General features: G+C 37.3%; 1 protein-coding gene across 2 annotated transcripts in view; it reads left to right on the top strand.

The window, feature by feature from the left end:
* The first annotated feature begins 240 nt into the window (after window positions 1-240).
* LOC134289627 (NADH-cytochrome b5 reductase 2) overlaps window positions 241-19,728 on the top strand; it is a 31,154-nt gene continuing 11,666 nt past the window's right edge. The window contains exons 1-2 of one of the 2 annotated variants that reach the window (XM_062855762.1): window positions 241-471; window positions 1,088-1,254. In XM_062855762.1, the coding sequence (XP_062711746.1) occupies window positions 1,234-1,254 (21 nt within the window). In that variant the 5' untranslated portion in view covers window positions 241-471; window positions 1,088-1,233. Of the gene's footprint in view, window positions 472-1,087; window positions 1,255-13,253; window positions 13,646-19,728 lie in introns of those variants that run through there. The other variant, XM_062855763.1, reaches the window with a different exon arrangement.

Raw genomic sequence — 19,728 nt, 5'->3', positions numbered from 1 at the left:
AACACCACTGGGTTGCATGACATACACGAAACACCTCGCATCTCTGAGCTAAGCCAAATAAACTACCACATGTTTGCCATAACACGCCGCACTAACACCATTTCAATAAAAAGCATCGGAATTCGCAATCATACAATGATGTTGGACGCTCTTCTACTCTTTCTTGGCATCTACCGGCTTGCGGCTCCGCAACGATACTCTACTCTACTCTATATTCAACAATCACAATCAGTTGTGTTGGCCTTGCTCTAGGAGAAGGTCTTACCTATCCTAGCTACGTGGAGTCTAACGGGCCTACTGGGGTGGAATTTGTTGTTTACCTTCTCAGGCGCACCTGACTGACATAGCGACCCATTAAGAACGCTAAATAGTTGCATCTTAACAGTGTGCAGCAGTCTTAATCCTTTCGCTGAGCTGTTCAACGTTGTAACAAATTTATTAGCGAAATAATTGCTTGTTTTAAATTTAGAGGTGAGTAATAAACCACAAAATGCCGAATCGTTTGTTCTATTTCTACGTCTACGATACCATGACCCGTGATCCACTGTTTCCTATTTAATACAAACAATTTGTTTATGTCCACCCGCATGACGCAGGATCGCTTTTCGAATCCAGAGTGTTAAAAATAGCAATCACCCTAAAACAGAATTTACATAGGATTGTGCGAATGCGAAATTGACCCATCATCGTGTCGAGGGACGGCTTATGCTGCTCAGACGCGCCTTCCGCCGTCGTCGTCCTGTTTTGCGGTACCTAATAATATTTGCTCTTAATTATATAATGATTTCGGCGCAGACACGTAGTTTTCACTTTTTCCACCCACTCACTACTCAGTCCAGTCCAGTGCAGTGTCGGTATCGTGGATGGGATATCTTCGATGGAAAACCTTTTAGTAGAGGTATCCTATATCATCGTTTCGTTTCGTAACATCTGACTTTGGCAGATTTAAGATTATTGCTTTTCCGATAGTTGACTTGGTAATGTGGCACGCGGTTGATCGCAGTTTTTACCACTTTTACGTGACCTAATTGTTAAGACAATTTGTAACGGTAGTTTTCTACTGGTTTCTTGTGTTTTATTTTTGTAGATTTCCAACGAAATTGACAGTTTCGTGTGATAGATAGCGAGGCTATTCGAGCAGTGTGTTCAACAGTATTTCGCGATATCGCTGTTATCAGGCATCTATAAATCCAACGCTATTGGCTAGTGCTTTGAAAGGCGTATTGATCGGATATGGCTGTCACGGTAAATCAGGTAAGTACGTAAAGAAAAGATAACATTAATATTGATTAGTTGTGTAGATAGTTGGGCTTGGGCGTGTATGTAAATATGTATGTTAATCATTTCACTTCAGAAATTGTATTGCGATAAGAAAGCAACTGCATACGTTTTTTTCGAAACACCTTTCTCACGTTAGCGCTAATTATAGTTATTTATGTAACGAGGTGCAAAATGATGATTTTTACAGCACGAGTCGTACATTTATCCAACGAGGCTTGCCGAGTTGGATAAATATGACGAGTGCTGTAAAAATCGAGTTTTGCAACGAGTTGCATACAACATTTTTTGCAATGAGAAAAAAAGAATTACTTTAATATGACTATTTCCATCAGTATCATCATGCTTCCTGGTGGTTAAACGGGATCACCCACGTGTTCCATCAAGCTAGTCGCGAAACTTGAATCAAGCAAGCCGTGCTATAACCGTCACAGTTTTCCAAGCTCTTGACGTGGAAACACAGGTTGTTGCCCAAACAATTGCATTATGATTCATAATGCAACCCAAATGAGTTGCATTATGAATCATAATGCAACTGCTTTTTATAGTAAGGAAAAGTAGGCCGTAGTGACACTAAAACGGCAAGTATAAAACTCAATATTATAGTGCCAAGTTGCAAAAAAAAAGTTTTACTTTCATTTTAGCCATTACCAAGCAAACTAAATTGCATAATCACGGAAACAAGTAACGTTGAACAATTCTTCATTGATATTATCGTCATCATGTAGTTTTCTATTTTATTCTATCCTAGCGCAGTATTGAAAAGCATCCTGGAAATATATTTTTTTTGTTTGCAACTAATACTTGCAGCATATTAGTGATAGGACACAAATTTTAAAATGGTTATGACTTCACAATTTCCAGGGATGGGACATACTTCGAATGCCCTGGCCCTAATGCCTAGGCTAAAGGAAAAAGTGGAAGCGTTTTTCGATTTTTTTGGTTTTTATTTATTTATTTAATAACGGAGCAATAAGCTATTTTACGAGACGTTTCACTTGTGGACCGCTTGATTGTTATTATTTACATTTGATGTTTAGATTTTGCTGAAAAGTAGTCTAACATATTGAAAACGCTCATTACTCTTTTGTTAGCAAAGATGCTTCCGTTTTTAATGTGACGTGTATGGATCGGCCGGGCTGCTCGATACCACTTGCAGGCTAGGAAACATCTTGCTATCTGCTGATATTGGTTTTAGGAGGTGGATTATCGTATTTTCCGCGGAAAAATTGGTCCACTTTATTTAATGTACCTTTATCACAAGTTATGTCAGCATAAACGTAAATAAGTGGGCCCATCAAATTAACTTCAAAACGGGTAAACAGACGAAAAACATCTGATTTGGAACGTCTCATAAAATGCCTTATGTATTCAAAATCGGTTTTTATACACATGTATAAATCAATGGATCAAGTAATGTCCTAATGTTTTTTCCTGGTAAAATATGTATTTTGATTTTTGCAAAAAAAAAAAAAAAAAATTTTGGCAAAAATGGTTTTTGCAGAAACGAAAAACATTTTCCACCAGGAAAAAAATCAGGAGATACCTTGATCCATACATGTGTACGAAAACCGAAAATATTGCTTCGTTGTTGCATAAAAAATCAAAAATAAAAAAAATGAGGAAATGCTTCCATTTTCGCCTTAAGCGTAATTACTCGCTTCAAGAATGTTGTCTAATATTTAACTACAGTGGTTTTTCGGTTTTATCACGATCAAAAAAAATTTTACCGTGATATGTATAAACGAAACCGTGAATTTGGTGAAACGAGAAAAAAATGTAATTTTTTCATTCAAAATCGTTCAGCTGTAATATATATACGTTACACCCGGACGGCGCCCACTTCCACCAACATAGGCTACCGCACCGCCCCTTACACCCAGGCGGCGCTCCTCGTCCATCAACATAAACAACCCGCACCGATCGTTCAACCCAGGCGGTGCCACACATTCATCATCATAGGCATGCACCGCTTAGCAACAACCAACAGGTTGGATTTTGGCTGATCGACCGGCAGCGACACCGATCGATACGCAATCGTCAACGCAGCAGAATCGAAACGGAGACAACGTGACCGACGACGCACCAACGGACCGGATGGCAAACGCTGACGCTAGGTATACGAAGTGATAAAAAGGCTAGGGCACAGTGAAGTGACTTTAGTTTTTAAGTGTGAATTGTAGAATCTAGGTTTAGTGTTTTTGAATAAATGTTTTTTTTATAAGTCTCGGCGAAGTCTCGCAAAGCTTATATATAGTCGTAGTTCACATTTTTTTAACAGTTTTGGTGGACTGGGCAATGCAGTATTGATTTTATTTTGATTTCGAAATGTTTTAGAACAAGTGTGATAAAAACGAAACGGAAATCGTGATAAAATCGAATAGAAAAGCGTGAATTCGGGCGAGTAGTGATTAAAACGACTAGTGATAAAACCGAAACGCCACTGTACCGTTAAACATTTCATTGCTAAAATCATTTAAAACCGTTAAACATTTCTTTGCTTATTCGTCTACTAAATTTCACAGCAAATGCTACATGATAGCATCAGCAAGATTATTGAGTATTTCTTCGATTATTTTAGGGAACGCCTTCACGGATTTTTCATTTTTAAATTTCTGATACAAATACCTACAACCAAAAATTCACTCAAAGATTTTAAAAACACCACCATTAAAAATTCTTAAAAAAAATCTTCCAAGAACTTGAAAATTCCATCTAAACCCGATACCTTTCTACATTTTCTAGATTTGCTCAAAACCTCCCGAAAACCCAAATATTTGCATTTTCAAAACAAAGCCAAAAATGGGTCGAGAAACTGAAAGAAATTTCTCAAAGCTTGAATAAGATGCTCCCTCCTAGGATCTACTAAAAACGACTCCAAAAATTATACAAGAAATTTCTTCCACAGTTGCATGAATTGTCTCTTTGAATTTCAGGAGACTATTAATCTCGTTAAACATATTAGTTCTTATTTTTTTATTTAATTATATGTCACATGTGTTGGTTGCATAGAACCAAAAATTTCTGCCGAAAATTGCTTACGGATGGAAAGTATTCTTGTATGAGTTTTTAAAGAAAAAAAAATATAAGAATATCTACATTTGTAACAATCTGTGGCAACATTTCCTACAAAAATGTTAATAGCAGAATTTGTAAGAAAGGTTTGTGGTAGCATGTTAAGGAATATCCAAGAAATAACTAATGTATCTGTTGCGGACATTCTTGGAGAAATTTCTGGAATAGTGTAATGATTCTCTCACAGACAAGTAGACGTAACACTCCGATAATTCTCATCGTACACCGTTTTAACGGTTTATTTAAAAATTTGATAGTTGGCCAACTGACCACTCGTGGCGCTCACATCGTTTTGTTCGAGTTTGACGTTTGCCAACTAGCACCACCTAGTTTATGGTCGGCCAAACTCAGTTCTTTTAGCATTAGACATATACATTTCCGTGACTATGATTTGAATCGAAAAATGTTAGTGTTACGTCTGTTTATCTGTGATTCTCTTATCTTTCTATTTTCTCGATCCAGAATGCTAAAATTCTTAAATTCAGCGGAACCCTGAATGATTTCAACACATGTTGGTAGAATAAGTAGCATTAGGTTCAAGAAAATCGCACAAATTTGCACAACCAAAGCTATCGCAAGTTGAAAATGTAATTTTTGCTCACATAAAAAAAATGGTTCACACCAAAAAACCAAACTTGGTCGATCTCCGAATTGCAATTGTTAACTGAGTACTTGATTCAAAAATATAAATATACTGTTACATGGTAAAATATTGAGATAATTCGTTGTAAAATTATAAAGTTACTCTATTTTCTGGTACACAATTTCTACTGAAATTTCTACATGAGTGTTTTAGTTGTATTTTCAGTTTTCTTGTAGGTGTTCTTTATGTATATTTTCTTAAAATCCTTAAAAATGTTCACAAATGTAACCGAGTTTTCTTCGGAATCTACGGTATGATAGAATAGAATAGAATAGATTTTTTTCATAAGAAAATTCTGAAAAATCCAGAAAATTATTCTGTTGTCCTAAACAGCTTCAAGCCCCTAAACTTTTAAGTGAATTAAACTTCCGCTTGCATCGAGATTGGGAATTATCTTAAGCAGTGTTCAGAAATTGGTCAGAAAAGTTTCTACGAATTTAAAAATTCTTCTTTTAGGACTTGTCTTACAGCAAAAAAATGAATAACTTAAAAAAACAGATGTATGGCTTTCTATATTTAAAAAAATCATCACAAAAACTATATACATGCATTGCTGATTTTTTTTATATGCTACGCCGAATATTCTAAATTTTCTGATGAAAATATTATAACTTAGTTCCGAGACCATGAAAATGTGAAAAAAAATTAATAAACTAATAAACTGACACATATTGGCTCTTTCAGCGTATTTTTCCTGTGAACTTCTTTTCAATATCTTTGATTCAGAAAAATGAAATAAAAAATTGACCAACTGGTGAAGATATGACGAAGCTATTGTAAATTCGAAGTGTGGCTGCGTCATATTTCCACCGTAAAAATTATAATATTTTTAAAAATTTGAATTTTTGAAAAATCTTGATTTTTGGACCACTAGCTTAAAATCATCACCCTAATGACGGATTAAAAAAAATACAGTTCTAACTATTCTAAGTTCTAAGTATTCTATTCTATTCTATTCTAGTGCTTGCACAGCCAGTATTGAAAAGCATCATCCAAAAGATAATTCAAAAATTTTAGGCAATCAAGTTATCCACTAATAAATAACATGATTGACAAACCTTTTTGAATTGAATGAAGGAAGAAACGGGGACAACCGTACTAACCGTTTCGTTTAGGGGAATGGTGTTTGGACAATCGTTGGGAGTGGTGCTACTAAGAAGGTTAATGCACACTCCGTTTTAGATGGCGTTTATTCTCCTGGGATGGGGCACAGGCATGTGTCCTGGCTTCAAAGCCTAGGCTTTAGCGCCATTACTCGCTCTCTGAAACGATCTCTCAAAAAAAAAAAAAAAAATAAAAATAAAAAAATTAAAAATACGGTCCTAACTATTATCGATTAACTACAAACCCACCAAGTATCACGACATTGGAAGTTCCACTAAAGGGCAAATATTTCAAAGTCTGACGTTTTGTGGACCACTGACGATTCGGACTTAATTCTTCTGGGGTTCTTCCAGGAGTTTCTTATGAGATTCCTAAAGAGGTTCCATTTGGGATTCCTTCAAAAGCTGTTGCCAGGATTCCTCCAGGAAGTACTCCCGAGTTTCTTCCATAGATTTTTGTGGGACATTTATTTCCGAAATGTCTCTAGAAATAAATTTCGAGATTCCACCAGAAATTCTTTCCGTAGCTTCTCCACAAACTTATTCTAGGATCCGTCTATGATGTTCTTTTGTAATTCCTCCAATTTGCCACATTTACAATTCTTTTTGGGATTCCTTCAGAAGTTCCTTTTCCCAGATTTCTGGGACTTCAAGGGATTTCTGAAAGAATTCCTTGAGTCCTTCAGAAATTCCATCCGAGATTCTCCTAATAGTATTTTTTGATGTCTTGAAAAGTTTTATTTTGACTTCCAGAAAGTATTCCTGGAGAATATTCCTAGGCATTCTAGCAAAATCACTCAGGTTTCCTCCAGAAGTTCTGTCGGGGATTGTTCTTGGAATTCCTTCCGAGATTCCTTCAGAATCTTCCTTCCTTGCTGCCCCGTCAAACGTCATACTACCTGCCTACTGTGTTTTTGACATCCATTTTCATAGAAAAGTGCCGCTCAAAACGGATTTTCAGATTTTCACCTTTTTCCTGCCTTCCCGGATACTTTTTCCAATTATTTTTTCACACGAACACGTTGAAACCCTGCACGAATACAACAGTGAAAAAAAATACGTAAATTCGTCGACCTGTTCCCGACCCAATTCGTCACATACAATCACTATTCCATTTTTATTTGCATATAGATTCATTCTGAGATGCTTCCTGGAAACCTACAAGAACCGCTTTCAGCATTCCTCAAAAAACTTCTCCGGGATTCTTCCAGGAGCTTCTTCCGGAATTTATTCAGGAACTACTTTCAGAGATTCCTATTCCTGGTAATTCCACCGGAAACTTCTTTCGGGATTCCTCCAAGAATTATTTCCAGAATTCTTTCGGAAATTCCTTCCGAGATTTCTCCGGCAACTTCTGCTAGGCTTCTGTCAGAAATTGCTTCTGGAATGTCTTCAGGAACTCTTTCGTGGATTCCTTGAGAAACTTCTTCCGGGGTTTGCTTTGGGAACTCTTTTTGGGATTCCTCTTGAAATTTCTTCTGGAATTCCTTTGGATAGTCATTCCGGGATTCCTCTTGGAACTTTTTTCGGGAACTTATACTGGAATTCTTTCAGAAACTGCTGCCAGGATTTCTACCTGTCCAGGAATAATCTAGGAGTAGGAAATCTTTTCTGGTTTCCTGCAAGAGTTCCGTTTGGAATTTCTATAGATCGTTCTGGATTTTGAGGAATTCCTCCAGAAAGTTCCTTTTGGTTTTCCTGCAACAGTTCCTTCCAGGATTCCATTTTTCCAGGAATAACTTCTGGAAGTCGAAAAACAACCAGGAACTTCTTAAGAAACCCTCGAAGAAATCCATTGAAGAAATATACCTATTTGGTGGTGGAGGAAAATTTACCTATTATATGGTGGAGGTTAATATAGCGCATTTAGTTCACCACTGGACTGCGCACTAAGTCTTCATAAGTGCGAAGACATAAATAAAACTGCGCGATTGCATCATATCAAATTGATGTCTTCGGCGCACCATCTTTTTTCGATGTATGCTGAATAAGTGCTCTGAAGACACCAAGTTGATTGGATGCAATCGCGCACTTTTATTTGCGTTTTCGCACTCGTGAAAACTAGTGCGATAGTGCAGTGGTGAACTCAATGCGCTATATAGAGATAAGATTTTGCATGCTCATAAATATGTAATAAAAAAACTATCTAGATATGTTATCTTATTATGTTTTACCTAAGTTGTATAAAACGTGTAGAATGCAATGGATTTCTTCAGTCGAGTCAAGTACAAGTTACAGATGATGTCGAAATTAGCATTGGGCAAGTTTGGCTGAGACAATAATTTTTATGAATCGATTCGAATCAGACCAGCAGAATCGATTCACCGATTTAATCGAATGTTTTGAATCGATGTTTTCACATCGATTTGATATTATGAAATGTTGCAAAATCATAAAATGATCCGTTTGCAGCATGGAGTACAAGTTCATGGGATGATTTATTTGTAAATTTAAAATCGAAAATTGAGTTTGTACATCGAATCGACTCTGAAGGAATTCCTGGATGAATCCGCGGAGGAATTCCTAAAGATATTCCTGGAAGAATTCCGGCAGGAATACCTGAAGGAAACCCTGAAGGAATTCCTGGAGGAAACCCTGGAAAAATTCCTAGAGGAATTTCTGAATAAATTCCTGAACGAATATCTGAAGGAATCCATGGAAGATTTCCTAGAGGAATTTTCGAAGGAACTCCCGGAGGAATTTCTGGATCAAATCCTGAAAGAATTTTTGGAGGAATTGCACGATGAATTCTCGAAGAAATACCTGGAGAAATTCTAGGTGAATTCACGAAGGAGTCCATGGAGAAATGCCTGGATGAAATCCTGGAGGAATGCCTGGAAGAATATCTAAAATAATTCCTGGATAAATTTCGGGAGGAATTCCTGGGGGCATTTCTGAAGGAAGTTTTTAGTGAAATTTCTGGAGAAATTTCCGTAGGTGTTGTAGAGGTTTTTCTGGAGGAATGCTTAGAGCTATCCCAAGAGTAATTCCTGAGGGAATGCCTGGAGGAACCCCTGGAGAAATTTCTGGAGACATGCCTGTAGAAATTCTTGGAGGAATCTCTAGAGAAATTCCTTGAGAAATATTTAGATATGTCCCTGGAAGAATACTTAGATGAGTCCCTGGAGGATTTCCTTGATGAACTACTGGAGAACTTTGAGGGGAATTCCAGAAGAAATTTCTAAAGCAATTCCTTAAGGTATCTCAAGAAGAATACCTGTAGGAATCTCTGGAGGAATTTCTAAAAGAATCTGTAGTGAAGTTGACGGAATTCCCGGACGAATCCCTTTAAGAATTTTTAGAGGAATCCATGAAGGAATTCCCAGAGGAGTCCTGGATGAATTTATGGAGGATTCTCTTGAGGGATTCTTTAAGAAATCCCAGGAAGAATTCCTGAAGAAATCCAATTTCTGAAAAAATCTTAAGGAAGAGTACGCAGAGGAACTTTTGGAGCAATCCCTGTAGCAGTTCCTCAAGGAATTCCTGGAGGTGTTTCTGAAGATACCCCATGAGAAAGCTTGAAAGCAATCCCAAGAGGATTTTCAAAGGGAATTTCTAAACAGTTTCTGGAAGTAGTCTTCGATTATTTCCTGAAGGAGTTTCTGGAAGAATTCCAAACAGGAATTCCTGAAGAAATCTCAAGAAGAGTTCTCGAAGGCATTTTCAACATAATCCTGGAAGTTGTTCCCCAAAGAATCACAGGAGGAATTCCCAAGTGAATCCCTGGAGGAATCTTAGAGAAATTTGTGAAGAAACTCCATAATGAGTTCCGGAAGCAACCCCATGAGGAATTCCTTAGGGAATCTCACGAGAGGGTTCTTACTTAACGAATTCCTGGAAGAATTTCTGTAGGAATCCCTAGATCAAATTTTGAAAAAAAATCCATGTCAGCAGTAATTTTGGGACTAAATTTGGATGGAATACTTGGATGGACTACTGATGGTTTTTTAAAGAAATTCCTGGATTAATTTTTGAATATTCTCTAGTAAAATTGTCTGAAAGGATTTCTGGAAGACATTACTGTAGAAATACTTCGAATAATTCTGTGAATATTGCATAACTCACTGGGGCAATCCGTTCCCGCCATCTTAGCAAACTGCAGTAGAATCACTTGGCATTATACGGAACCACACGATGAAGGCGACTTCCTCCGCCAAAGCTCCTCTCCTCAATGAGGCAGCTACACACTGAAAACCTCATCCTGGTGCTGGCTGTCACTGATGCTTGCTAGTGGAAGGACACACAAGGGGAATAACACAAAACTATATTCACACCCCACAAATTCCAAATGGAGTTATTGGAGCAATCTCTAGCGGAATTCTGGTAGGAACACATGTAGAAATCCTTGAAGAAATCTCTGAAGGAATATCTGCAGAAATACCTTAAAGGATATCTGAAGAAATTCCTGGAGTAAATCTCGAAAACAGCACTTGAAGAATCACTGGAGGAACCTTTAAAGATATCGCAGGACAAATCCCCGAAGAAATGTCTGGTGGAATCCCTAGATGAATATTCATAAAGGAATCTCTGGAAGAATTCAAGATGGAATCACTGCAGTAAGCTATGGAAAATTCCTGGAGGATTTGATCATGCTCATGTACTTTACGCAACTAGAAACGTATCTAAAACATTTTGATTCTTCAAAACTGCAATGCCTATTTGCATATTTACATATCGTGAGCGCCGATCCCGCTTAAAAGTCATTTCAAGTTAGCCCCCCCCATTACAGAAAAAAATCTAGCTACACCAATGATTATACTAATTTGTGTCGAAAATACCGATGCGACAATGCATTCTGAAGAAAAATGAAAATTTAATATTTTCGAATCGAAAGAAAAATCCCATGTACAAAATCGATTCGGTCGGTGGGGCTTCAACATCGATTCAAAAAATCGATTAATCAAAACATTAACATCGATGTTTCCAACACCGATTTAAAATTGTACATATCTGTCAAAGGATGCATATTCTTAGTGGTATTAAAAGAAACAGTAGGTACCTAACCCGATTTTCTATTACCTTTTTTTTTTTTTAATTTTGTCAAAGATTTCCGTTACTGAAACATTCTGGATCAACTAGGAATCGAACCCAGACATCCTTAGGATGGTCTTATTGAATCTCTTTACGCTTACGCCTACGGTTATATGAATTCGTAAATCAAAATCACTGAACTAAGCAAAAGTTTTAGATAAAAAAAAAACTGTTAAACTAAGGTCCCGAGTACACGGGGCAAATCTTTAACAAGGAATGAACTAAAGAGTAAGCGTCTGTTTGACACTAATGAAAATTTGATTGATTCAGATGTTTGAGCGTTTGGTCAGATATTTGACCCTTTCGGAAATCAGTGGGGCACCACTGAAAATTGTCCGGTGTAAAATGGTTGTGATCTCGACTATTCGAGTTATGAATGCTAACGTTAGTCGAGTAGCCACGCTAAAAACAGGCATTTATTTACGTTATGTGTAAAGCAGCAGGAGTATCACCACATACAGCACCACTGCCGACTGTGTTTTTTTAGAATAGGTTGAAACACATGGTTTCAATTTATCAAATTATATTTTTATTCAACGATATTCTGTTCAAATGGTAATCATCTAATCATAGTAATTTACTATGCCATTTAGTAAATGGCGAACTTTTTCCATCATACATTCCTAGGTATATTGAATGAATAAGTTATCATGACGTATTATAGCCTAATTCCAACTAAATTTAAATAAAAAATGTATAAAATTTCATAAGTAATTGCTTTAGAAGTATGAAGACATTCCACCGCAAAGAAGTTCTCATCACACAATTGTTTTATGTCTAACAGCTAGCAAGATTATCAAAAATCTAAATCCAATCACCCAAACATTGTTGCACAGGGTAAACTGCATCTTTGCCTAATGATTTGTGTATGCTGTGCTGTGCACACAATACAAGCAGCCCACGTTTCAAAACATACTGAACGAGTCGTAGACACACTCTCAACCGCACTCAAACAATACAAATCAACCCCCACACACATGGCGGAACCATAAACCATCAATGAATAACAGTTGTTATCTGCTACCCTTGTATTTCATTCCTGCAGTCGGTTCTTGAATAACGCGTCTTTTGAATGGACGTTTTAGCCCTAGTTCGGCTATAGTCCAACTAAACAATTGAATTTTAATAAACGACAACCAATGGGGTCTCCAGTTAGTCTAGTGGGTAAGGCTATGGAATGCCAATTCGGAGACGGTGGACTCGATTCCCGTTCCGGTCGGGAACATTAGTGTATCATTGTGCTTGACTCACGATGTACAAATTCATGCAATGGCAGGCAAAGAAAGTCCTTCGATTAATAACTATGGAAGTGCTCAAAAAACACTTAGAGTTCAAGTTAAAGAAAGGCAGGTCAAGTTCCAGTGGGAACGTAGCGCCATACCAACAAATAAACAGCTTTTTTCTATCTTCTATCTTATGTCTTCTATCGTCTATTATCTTTCCTCTATATACATGTTATTTTCCATGTGTCTCCAATTTGCTATTTTCAATCATTAGTGTTTCATTCTCGCCCTTCTATCTTCAATAGTTATTCTTTATCTTCTACCTTCAACGTTGTACAGACTAATTTCTATCTTCTGTTCTCTTTCTTTTATCTTCTACTGTTTTCTCTCCTATTTTTTATCATATTGTTTTCTACTTTCTGATTTCTATTATTCTATATCTTATGTCTTCCATCTTTTATATTACACATATTTTCCACCTTATAATTTTGACTATGTAACTTCTATGTATCTTTTATCTTCTATTTTTCATGTTATACTTCATATCTTTTGTTTTCTACATTTTGTCTCCTATTTTCTTTTTGCTATCTCCTATCTATGTTATATCTTCTTTTTTTTCAATTTTATACACTCTACTTTCTATCTTTTATCTTCTTACTTATATCTTCTGCTTTATATCTTCTACCTTCTAGTAAACTTTTACACTATATCTTTTTTTTTTGTTAGACTATTTGAATTTGCTTACTTTCTGAACCCCAAACAAACTTAAACTCCGGGGTATTGCTGTTTCTCCGCCGCATGATGAAGGCTGGAAACTCCCGATTCGAGCGAGTTGAGCACGTACACTTCCCACAGCCATAGCTTTCAACTGTATGCTGCTGCTGCTGGCTGACCGTGAATTTCAAACTTCAATCAGTCTAGCGACGACGTTCCCCTCGCGTGGATCGTTTTTAAATTCTCCTTTTCGCCTAACTTTTTTGTTTCTGGTGATTTGGTTCCGCGCGCGTGCGTTTGTTGTCAGCTGTGTTTTTTTACTTCTATTTTCTCTCGCCTCACTTCATCTTCTGTGCGATTATCAGAGGGAGAAAACGTCAAATAAACCCGGTGTTTAGTGCGAGTTGGTTGTGTTTTTTTTTCTTTCGTGAGTGATAGCCAGCCGATCATCATCAAACAGTTCTCCGTGACTTCGGAGGAGATCGGATTTGAATAGATTTGATCATCAAGGCAAACAACGACGGCGACGCGACGACGGCGGTGATTTGAACTACTGTTGGAAAATGACCGACTTTGATGTAAGTGTTTGTTTGCAATCAGGAAGCTCATAAGATGATGAATTGAAAAATGATAGACTCATTTTTCATGTCGCGGTTACGCAATGGTGAATGGGCTAAGTTTAAAACTAGGATGAGTTGGGTATTGTGAATGCCGACGAGTAGCGGAAAAATACCGAATGCGCATTATAGCGCATCATCTAAAAAATCAAGTTAGCCGTGATTTTTCTTTTTGAAAATCAAAGTATGCATCGCCTACTTTGATCACCGGCAGCGCTAGCGTTCTTTTCAGGCAAGATAACAATTACATTCAGGTGTGTGTTGTGTATTGACGCGAGATAAGCATTCTTCGAGATAACTTTTTTGAATGCTCCTCAGTGTGTGCAGGGGTAGGGGAAATCGAGGTAAAACGCACCATGGAATGTCTAGTTTTAAATATACATAGTGGAGTAAACATTGAATTTAAAAATATGACTTCAAGTTTAAGTGATTGAAAAGTTTTTAAAATAAACAAATATAATATTGTGCAACACTTTTATTTTCAACACGCAGATTTACGGTAAAAATAAGCATATTTGACGTAAAGTCATAAGGAATTTGACATTATTTTGGCCTCAATGAGGATGACCTCCTCTCTCCTCTTCTTGGCGTAACGTCCTCTCTGGGACAAAGTCTGCTTCTCAGCTTAGTGTTCTATGAGCACTTCCACAGTTATTAACTGAGAGCTTCCTCTGCCAATGACCATTTTGCGTGTGTATATCCGTGTGGCAGGCACGAAGATACTCTATGCCCAAGGAAGTCAAGAAAATTTCCTTTTACGAAAAGATCCTGGACCGACCGGGAATCGAACCCGTCACCCTCAGCATGGTCATGCTGAATACCCGTGCGTTTACCGCCTCGGCTATATGGGCAATGAGGATGTATGATTGTTTTTACAATCCTGTATTATTGTTCCTCAATTGGAAATCTGATTAAAATAACAATTGTTTCAGGCTTTTGACGTGGGTTGTCAAGCTTGACATCTACAATATTATCATAGTTTCAAAAAATAGTTTTCTTTTACTTTCAATAATATATTGATTGGAAAACAACATGCTTGTTTTTTTTCTCTGGGTCGTTATTCATATTAAAAAAAAATCTTACAGAAAAATCAGGAAACCTCCTGATTAATCAAATGTACAACTTTTCAAAAAGGCCTTACCGTATTCCGCAAGCCGTATAAATCAAAAATTATTTTCAATTATGCTTTTCATTTACAGCAGCTTTGCATAACTTGAAAACTACCATTTTTCCACGATTAGCAAAGTAGTAAATGCTTTGCAAAACAAAGAATTCATCTTGGTTTGACAGAAGTGACCGAGGGATTCATCAGTAAAACATTTGCATCAAAATACTCTGCTTGATTTCATGTTAAACATTGTTGTTTTTACAATCCTATTCGACGCCGAGGGAATAGTGAGTTAAATTGACTTGCAAACAAAGTAGAAATATGTTAATTTTCACAAGAGCACCATAAAACACTGGATTGTTAAATCAAACATAATTTAACATGGTTTCTAAATTAGCAAATCTGTTTGAAATTATAAGAATTCACATATTTTCAAAAGAACAAACATTTTTTAGTTTCAATGTGAATGCTTTTCTGTCCGTGAAGGAGATACTGAGATCGATCGTTTTATCCTAACGGTGCATATTAAACCGATCCCCCCTACGAACAGTAAAAAGAATCCCATCTAATTTACGCCCTCGACAATCGGCAAAGTGCTGACTAAACTCATACGCCAGCTGATAATAAATGTCATTACTCATTCATCAACGCACCCGAAAGCGACGAGTCATGGATGTCGTTCACGCATACCTCTCACAGAGCCCGAACGAAGGTGAGAAGGTCACATCACATTGAGATCTCCGTTTAAATATTCATGAAAATTCGGAATCAATACACAGAAGGAAGTGAACTGCCACTTTACAGTTGCTTTCTGGTTGCATTTCACCTGCCCATCGCGTTGATGAAAGGTTTTGGCCCCTCGCCGTTTTGTTGATCGCCACCGATGGATGATTAATCAGAGCGTGAACGACTTACTACCGTTTGCCTAACGCGCCCCCTGTTTTTTCTTTCTGTAATCGAATTAGTAAAAGTCCGACATGCCGACTTGTTGGGGTTTTTCGTAATGATTTCCTCTTTTCACTCTTCTGCTCAGTGTTTCGTTGTTTCATCGGTTTTCCTAATTTCTATAGAACAGTTGTCCGTTTAGTTAGGGTTAATTGACTAAATCGTTCAGAAGAAAGCTTAACTGTTTGAAATTAATTATTGTGAGCTTTATTATATTATTATCACATATGATGAGTTTCATGTCATTTCTATCATTCACATACAGACAAAAAAAAGTGGTTTCCGTACCTAACGATCCGTAACCCCTCTGTGAAATAAATTTGGCACTTTAGATCAGATAAGGAAGAAAACATAGCTTCTAATTTTGACATTTCTTTACGCGAAATGATGAATAAAATATCAAAGACTACCGTTTGTTCAATCATCATCAACTGAACTGCTCGCAGAACATATTACCACGTGCTACCATAGCTCCTTCGATAAAATCGGCAAAATCAATAATGCATTGCTTACATTAGCCGGTACGAAATTTTGGTGCTTTGCTTTTCTTTGGCGGTGCGTCATATCTTCACTCATCCAGAGGTGGTGGTCATATGTCATTGTTTGTTTGGTTTGGAGTTGCTTGCCGGCTTAGGACCAGGTAAAAATAGATGCGATACCGGATTCTATGAAATCATTCACCGGTCGGATATACACTCCCGTGCAAAAGTTTGGGGTCACCCCCTCAAAAACATGGAAATGTTTTTCGGTCATATCTCAGTCATCTCTCATTCAATCCACTCGTTCTCAGACTCTATCGAAGAACCCTATTTCTATCCTCTTTGGGAGCCATTCATTAGATTTTAGCGAAAAAAATCATAACATAATTTAAATTATCGAGTTAGGTTTACAAGTCGCCGTGCAAAAGTTTGGGGTCACCCCTTAGGATGCTGCATCGTGTAAAAGTTTGGGGTCACCTTCCAAATGAAGTCTGAGTCGAATTTTTGTTCACATCGTCATTTTTTTTGGTGCAACTTTAATTCCTTCTTCGATAGATGAATGACAAGACACAGAAATGGTTATGAAATGTTCAAAAGCTAAGTTCTAGACTAAGTTAAGGACAGACTTGTTAGAATTCCAATATGGCCGCCACAATGGCCGACTTTGGCACCTACTCACGATTTTGAGGGCACAAATCTCTTCGTAAACAAAACCAGCGCACCTGAGCTTCTTATTTAAAGCTTATTACAAGTGAGCAAGAACAGAATAATAAAATGCATTGTTGTTTGAAGCTTGCTCCTTGAGATTTGTGCGTCTGAAGTTTTGATGCACTGTTGAACCGGGATTTCAAGACGTTTGTCCTTAAAGTAGAAAATGATAATCCATACTAAATCAGTTAAGTTGTTAGTTAAGAAAAATGACTAATTCGTGATTTCTACCCTATATAACTGTAAGTGTTATAACCACAAATTCACCATTACCTCAAAACCATTACAACGAATGTCATATCTCCGAGTGTACTATTACATTCGAGATTTTGGATTCTGGTGCAAAGCAAAGGGATAACATTTTGATGAAAATGCCATTTAAGGACATACTTGTTAGAATCCCAAAATGGCCGCCACAATGGCCGACTTTGGTACCTACTCACGATTTTTAAAGCACAAATCTCTTCGTAAGCAAAACCAGCGCACCTGAGCTTCTCATTTGAAGCTTATTACAAGTGAGCAAGAACAGAATAATAAAATGCACTGGTGTTTGAAGCTTGCTTCTTGAGATTTGTGCGTCAGAAGTTTTGATGTACTGTTTAGGAGGGATTTTAAGACGTTTGTCCTTAAATTAAAATATGTAACATTCCTGAAACTTATAGATGTTGGGGTAATGGTATGTTTGTGGTTATAACACTTACAGTTATATAGGGTAGAATTCACGAATCAGTCATTTTCATCTTACTTCCATCCTCTTTCGCACTTTATATAACGTACTTAGCTGATTTAGTATGGATTTTATATACCATTTTCTACTTTAACTTACTCTAGAACTTAGTTTATGAACATTTCATAACCATTTCTGTGTCTTGCCATTCAACTATCAAAGGAAGAATTGAAGTTGCACCAAAAAAAAATGACGATTTGAATAAAAATCCGAATCAGACTTCATTTGGAAGGTGACCCCAAAACTTTTTCACGATGCAGCATCCTAAGGGGTGACCCCAAACTTTTGCACGGTGACTTGTAAACCTAACTCGATAATTTAAATTATGTTAAGATTTTTTTGGTGTCCGGCCATTTGGCCGAACGCCGTTTGGCCGAATGCCGTTTGGCCGAACGCCATTTGGCCGAATGCCATCTGGCCGAATGGGTCATTTGGCCGAATGCCGTTTGGCCGAATCGTGATCAAAAGAATTCAGAAGAAGTTTTTGACATTCTAACTGCCAATATGATCATCAGAAATATTTCCTTCTTTTAAATATAGGCTATTCTTTCTAGTTTTGACATTCAGGAATTAGTTGGCGTTAAAACTGCCTATATTTTATCAAAGATTTTTCCTTCTTTGACTCACAGGCTGTTCTTTCAAATTATACTGAGGCTGGGAACATTGGTATGGTCACTTAAGTGCATCATTCATTTTTCGGCCAAACGGCATTCGGCCAAATGGCATTCGGCCAAATGGCATTCGGCCAAATGACCCTTTCGGCCAAATGGCGTTCGGCCAAATGACCCGGAACCGATTTTTTTCGCTAAAATCTAATGAATGACTCTCAAGGAGGATAGAAATAGGGTTCTAATGCAACTTAAATTTTAAAATTTGGTCGACCCAATTTTGAATTACACTGAAAACAATTTTTTGTTCAGATTTAGGAAAAACACGTAAGTTTAGGTAAACTTTTTGAACAAAAAATTTCATATAAAGTTTGTGAAAAGTACCTACGAATCAAATCTAACTCATTATCTTTCGATAGAGTCTGAGAACGAGTGGATTGAATGAAAGATGACTGAGATATGACCGAAAAACATTTACATGTTTTTGAGGGGGTGACCCCATAAACTTTTGCACGGGAGTGTATATCCGACCGGTGAATGATTTCATAGAATCCGGTATCGCATCTATTTTTACCTGGTCCTAAGCCGGCAAACAACTCCAAACCAATAAGCATTTCAAGGTATTTAAGGAGGTTTCAGAGGCATTTTAGGGGGTTTTAGAGGCTCTCTGGTGAACTTCACGGATATATCGTGCTGGTTTAAGAGGCATTTCAAAGCGTTTTAAGACGTTTTAAGTCGTGTCAGTGCGTTTCATGAGGTTTCCTGTTTTTTTTTAAAGATACGGACATGGATTTTTCATGGGGTTTTAGAGGTGTTTCTTACCATTTAAAGGCGTTTCAGTGCGTTTCAGGAGGTTTCAGAGGGGTTTTAGGGGGCTTTAGAGGCTCTCAAGTGAATTGAACGGAGGGTTTAAGATGCGTTTAAAAGCGTTTCAAAGTGTTTCAACGTGTTTCAAGACGTTTCAATGCGGTTCAGATCGTTTCATGAGGTTTCCGAGGTTTGCTCGTTAGCATCACCAATCCATAATGCGTATTAGACATAGATAATCAATGACGTCGTCGATTTACATTTCCTACTATGTGCAGTGAAATTTGCAAATACAAAATGACATTTTCCATCCCTGCTTCAGAGGCTCGCAGATGCATTTCGCGGAGGTTTCAGGGGGGTTTCAGAGACGTTTCAAAGCGATATAACTTGATAGAACGTAGATGTAAGAGGCTATACCACACAGCCTCTTACATCTACGTTCTATCAAGTTATATCGCTATCGATATATCATTGCTTTTAGATATAACTAGTAGCTCTCGTAGATTAGATGGCCTTTACTGAAAAGATTTTTGGAGACCCTTAAAACCATCAAACTCAGCACTTGATAAATCATACATGCCTGAGACTGTGTGAGTATGAATCTTAGTCATAAAGCTTCAAAAGACAACCAGCTACGTTGGTAGATCCGATAACCTATACTC

This window comes from Aedes albopictus, chromosome 3 (genome assembly GCF_035046485.1).
Source record: "Aedes albopictus strain Foshan chromosome 3, AalbF5, whole genome shotgun sequence".
NCBI classification, from domain to species: domain Eukaryota; kingdom Metazoa; phylum Arthropoda; class Insecta; order Diptera; family Culicidae; genus Aedes; species Aedes albopictus.
This window is presented reverse-complemented; position numbering and strand designations above follow the sequence as displayed.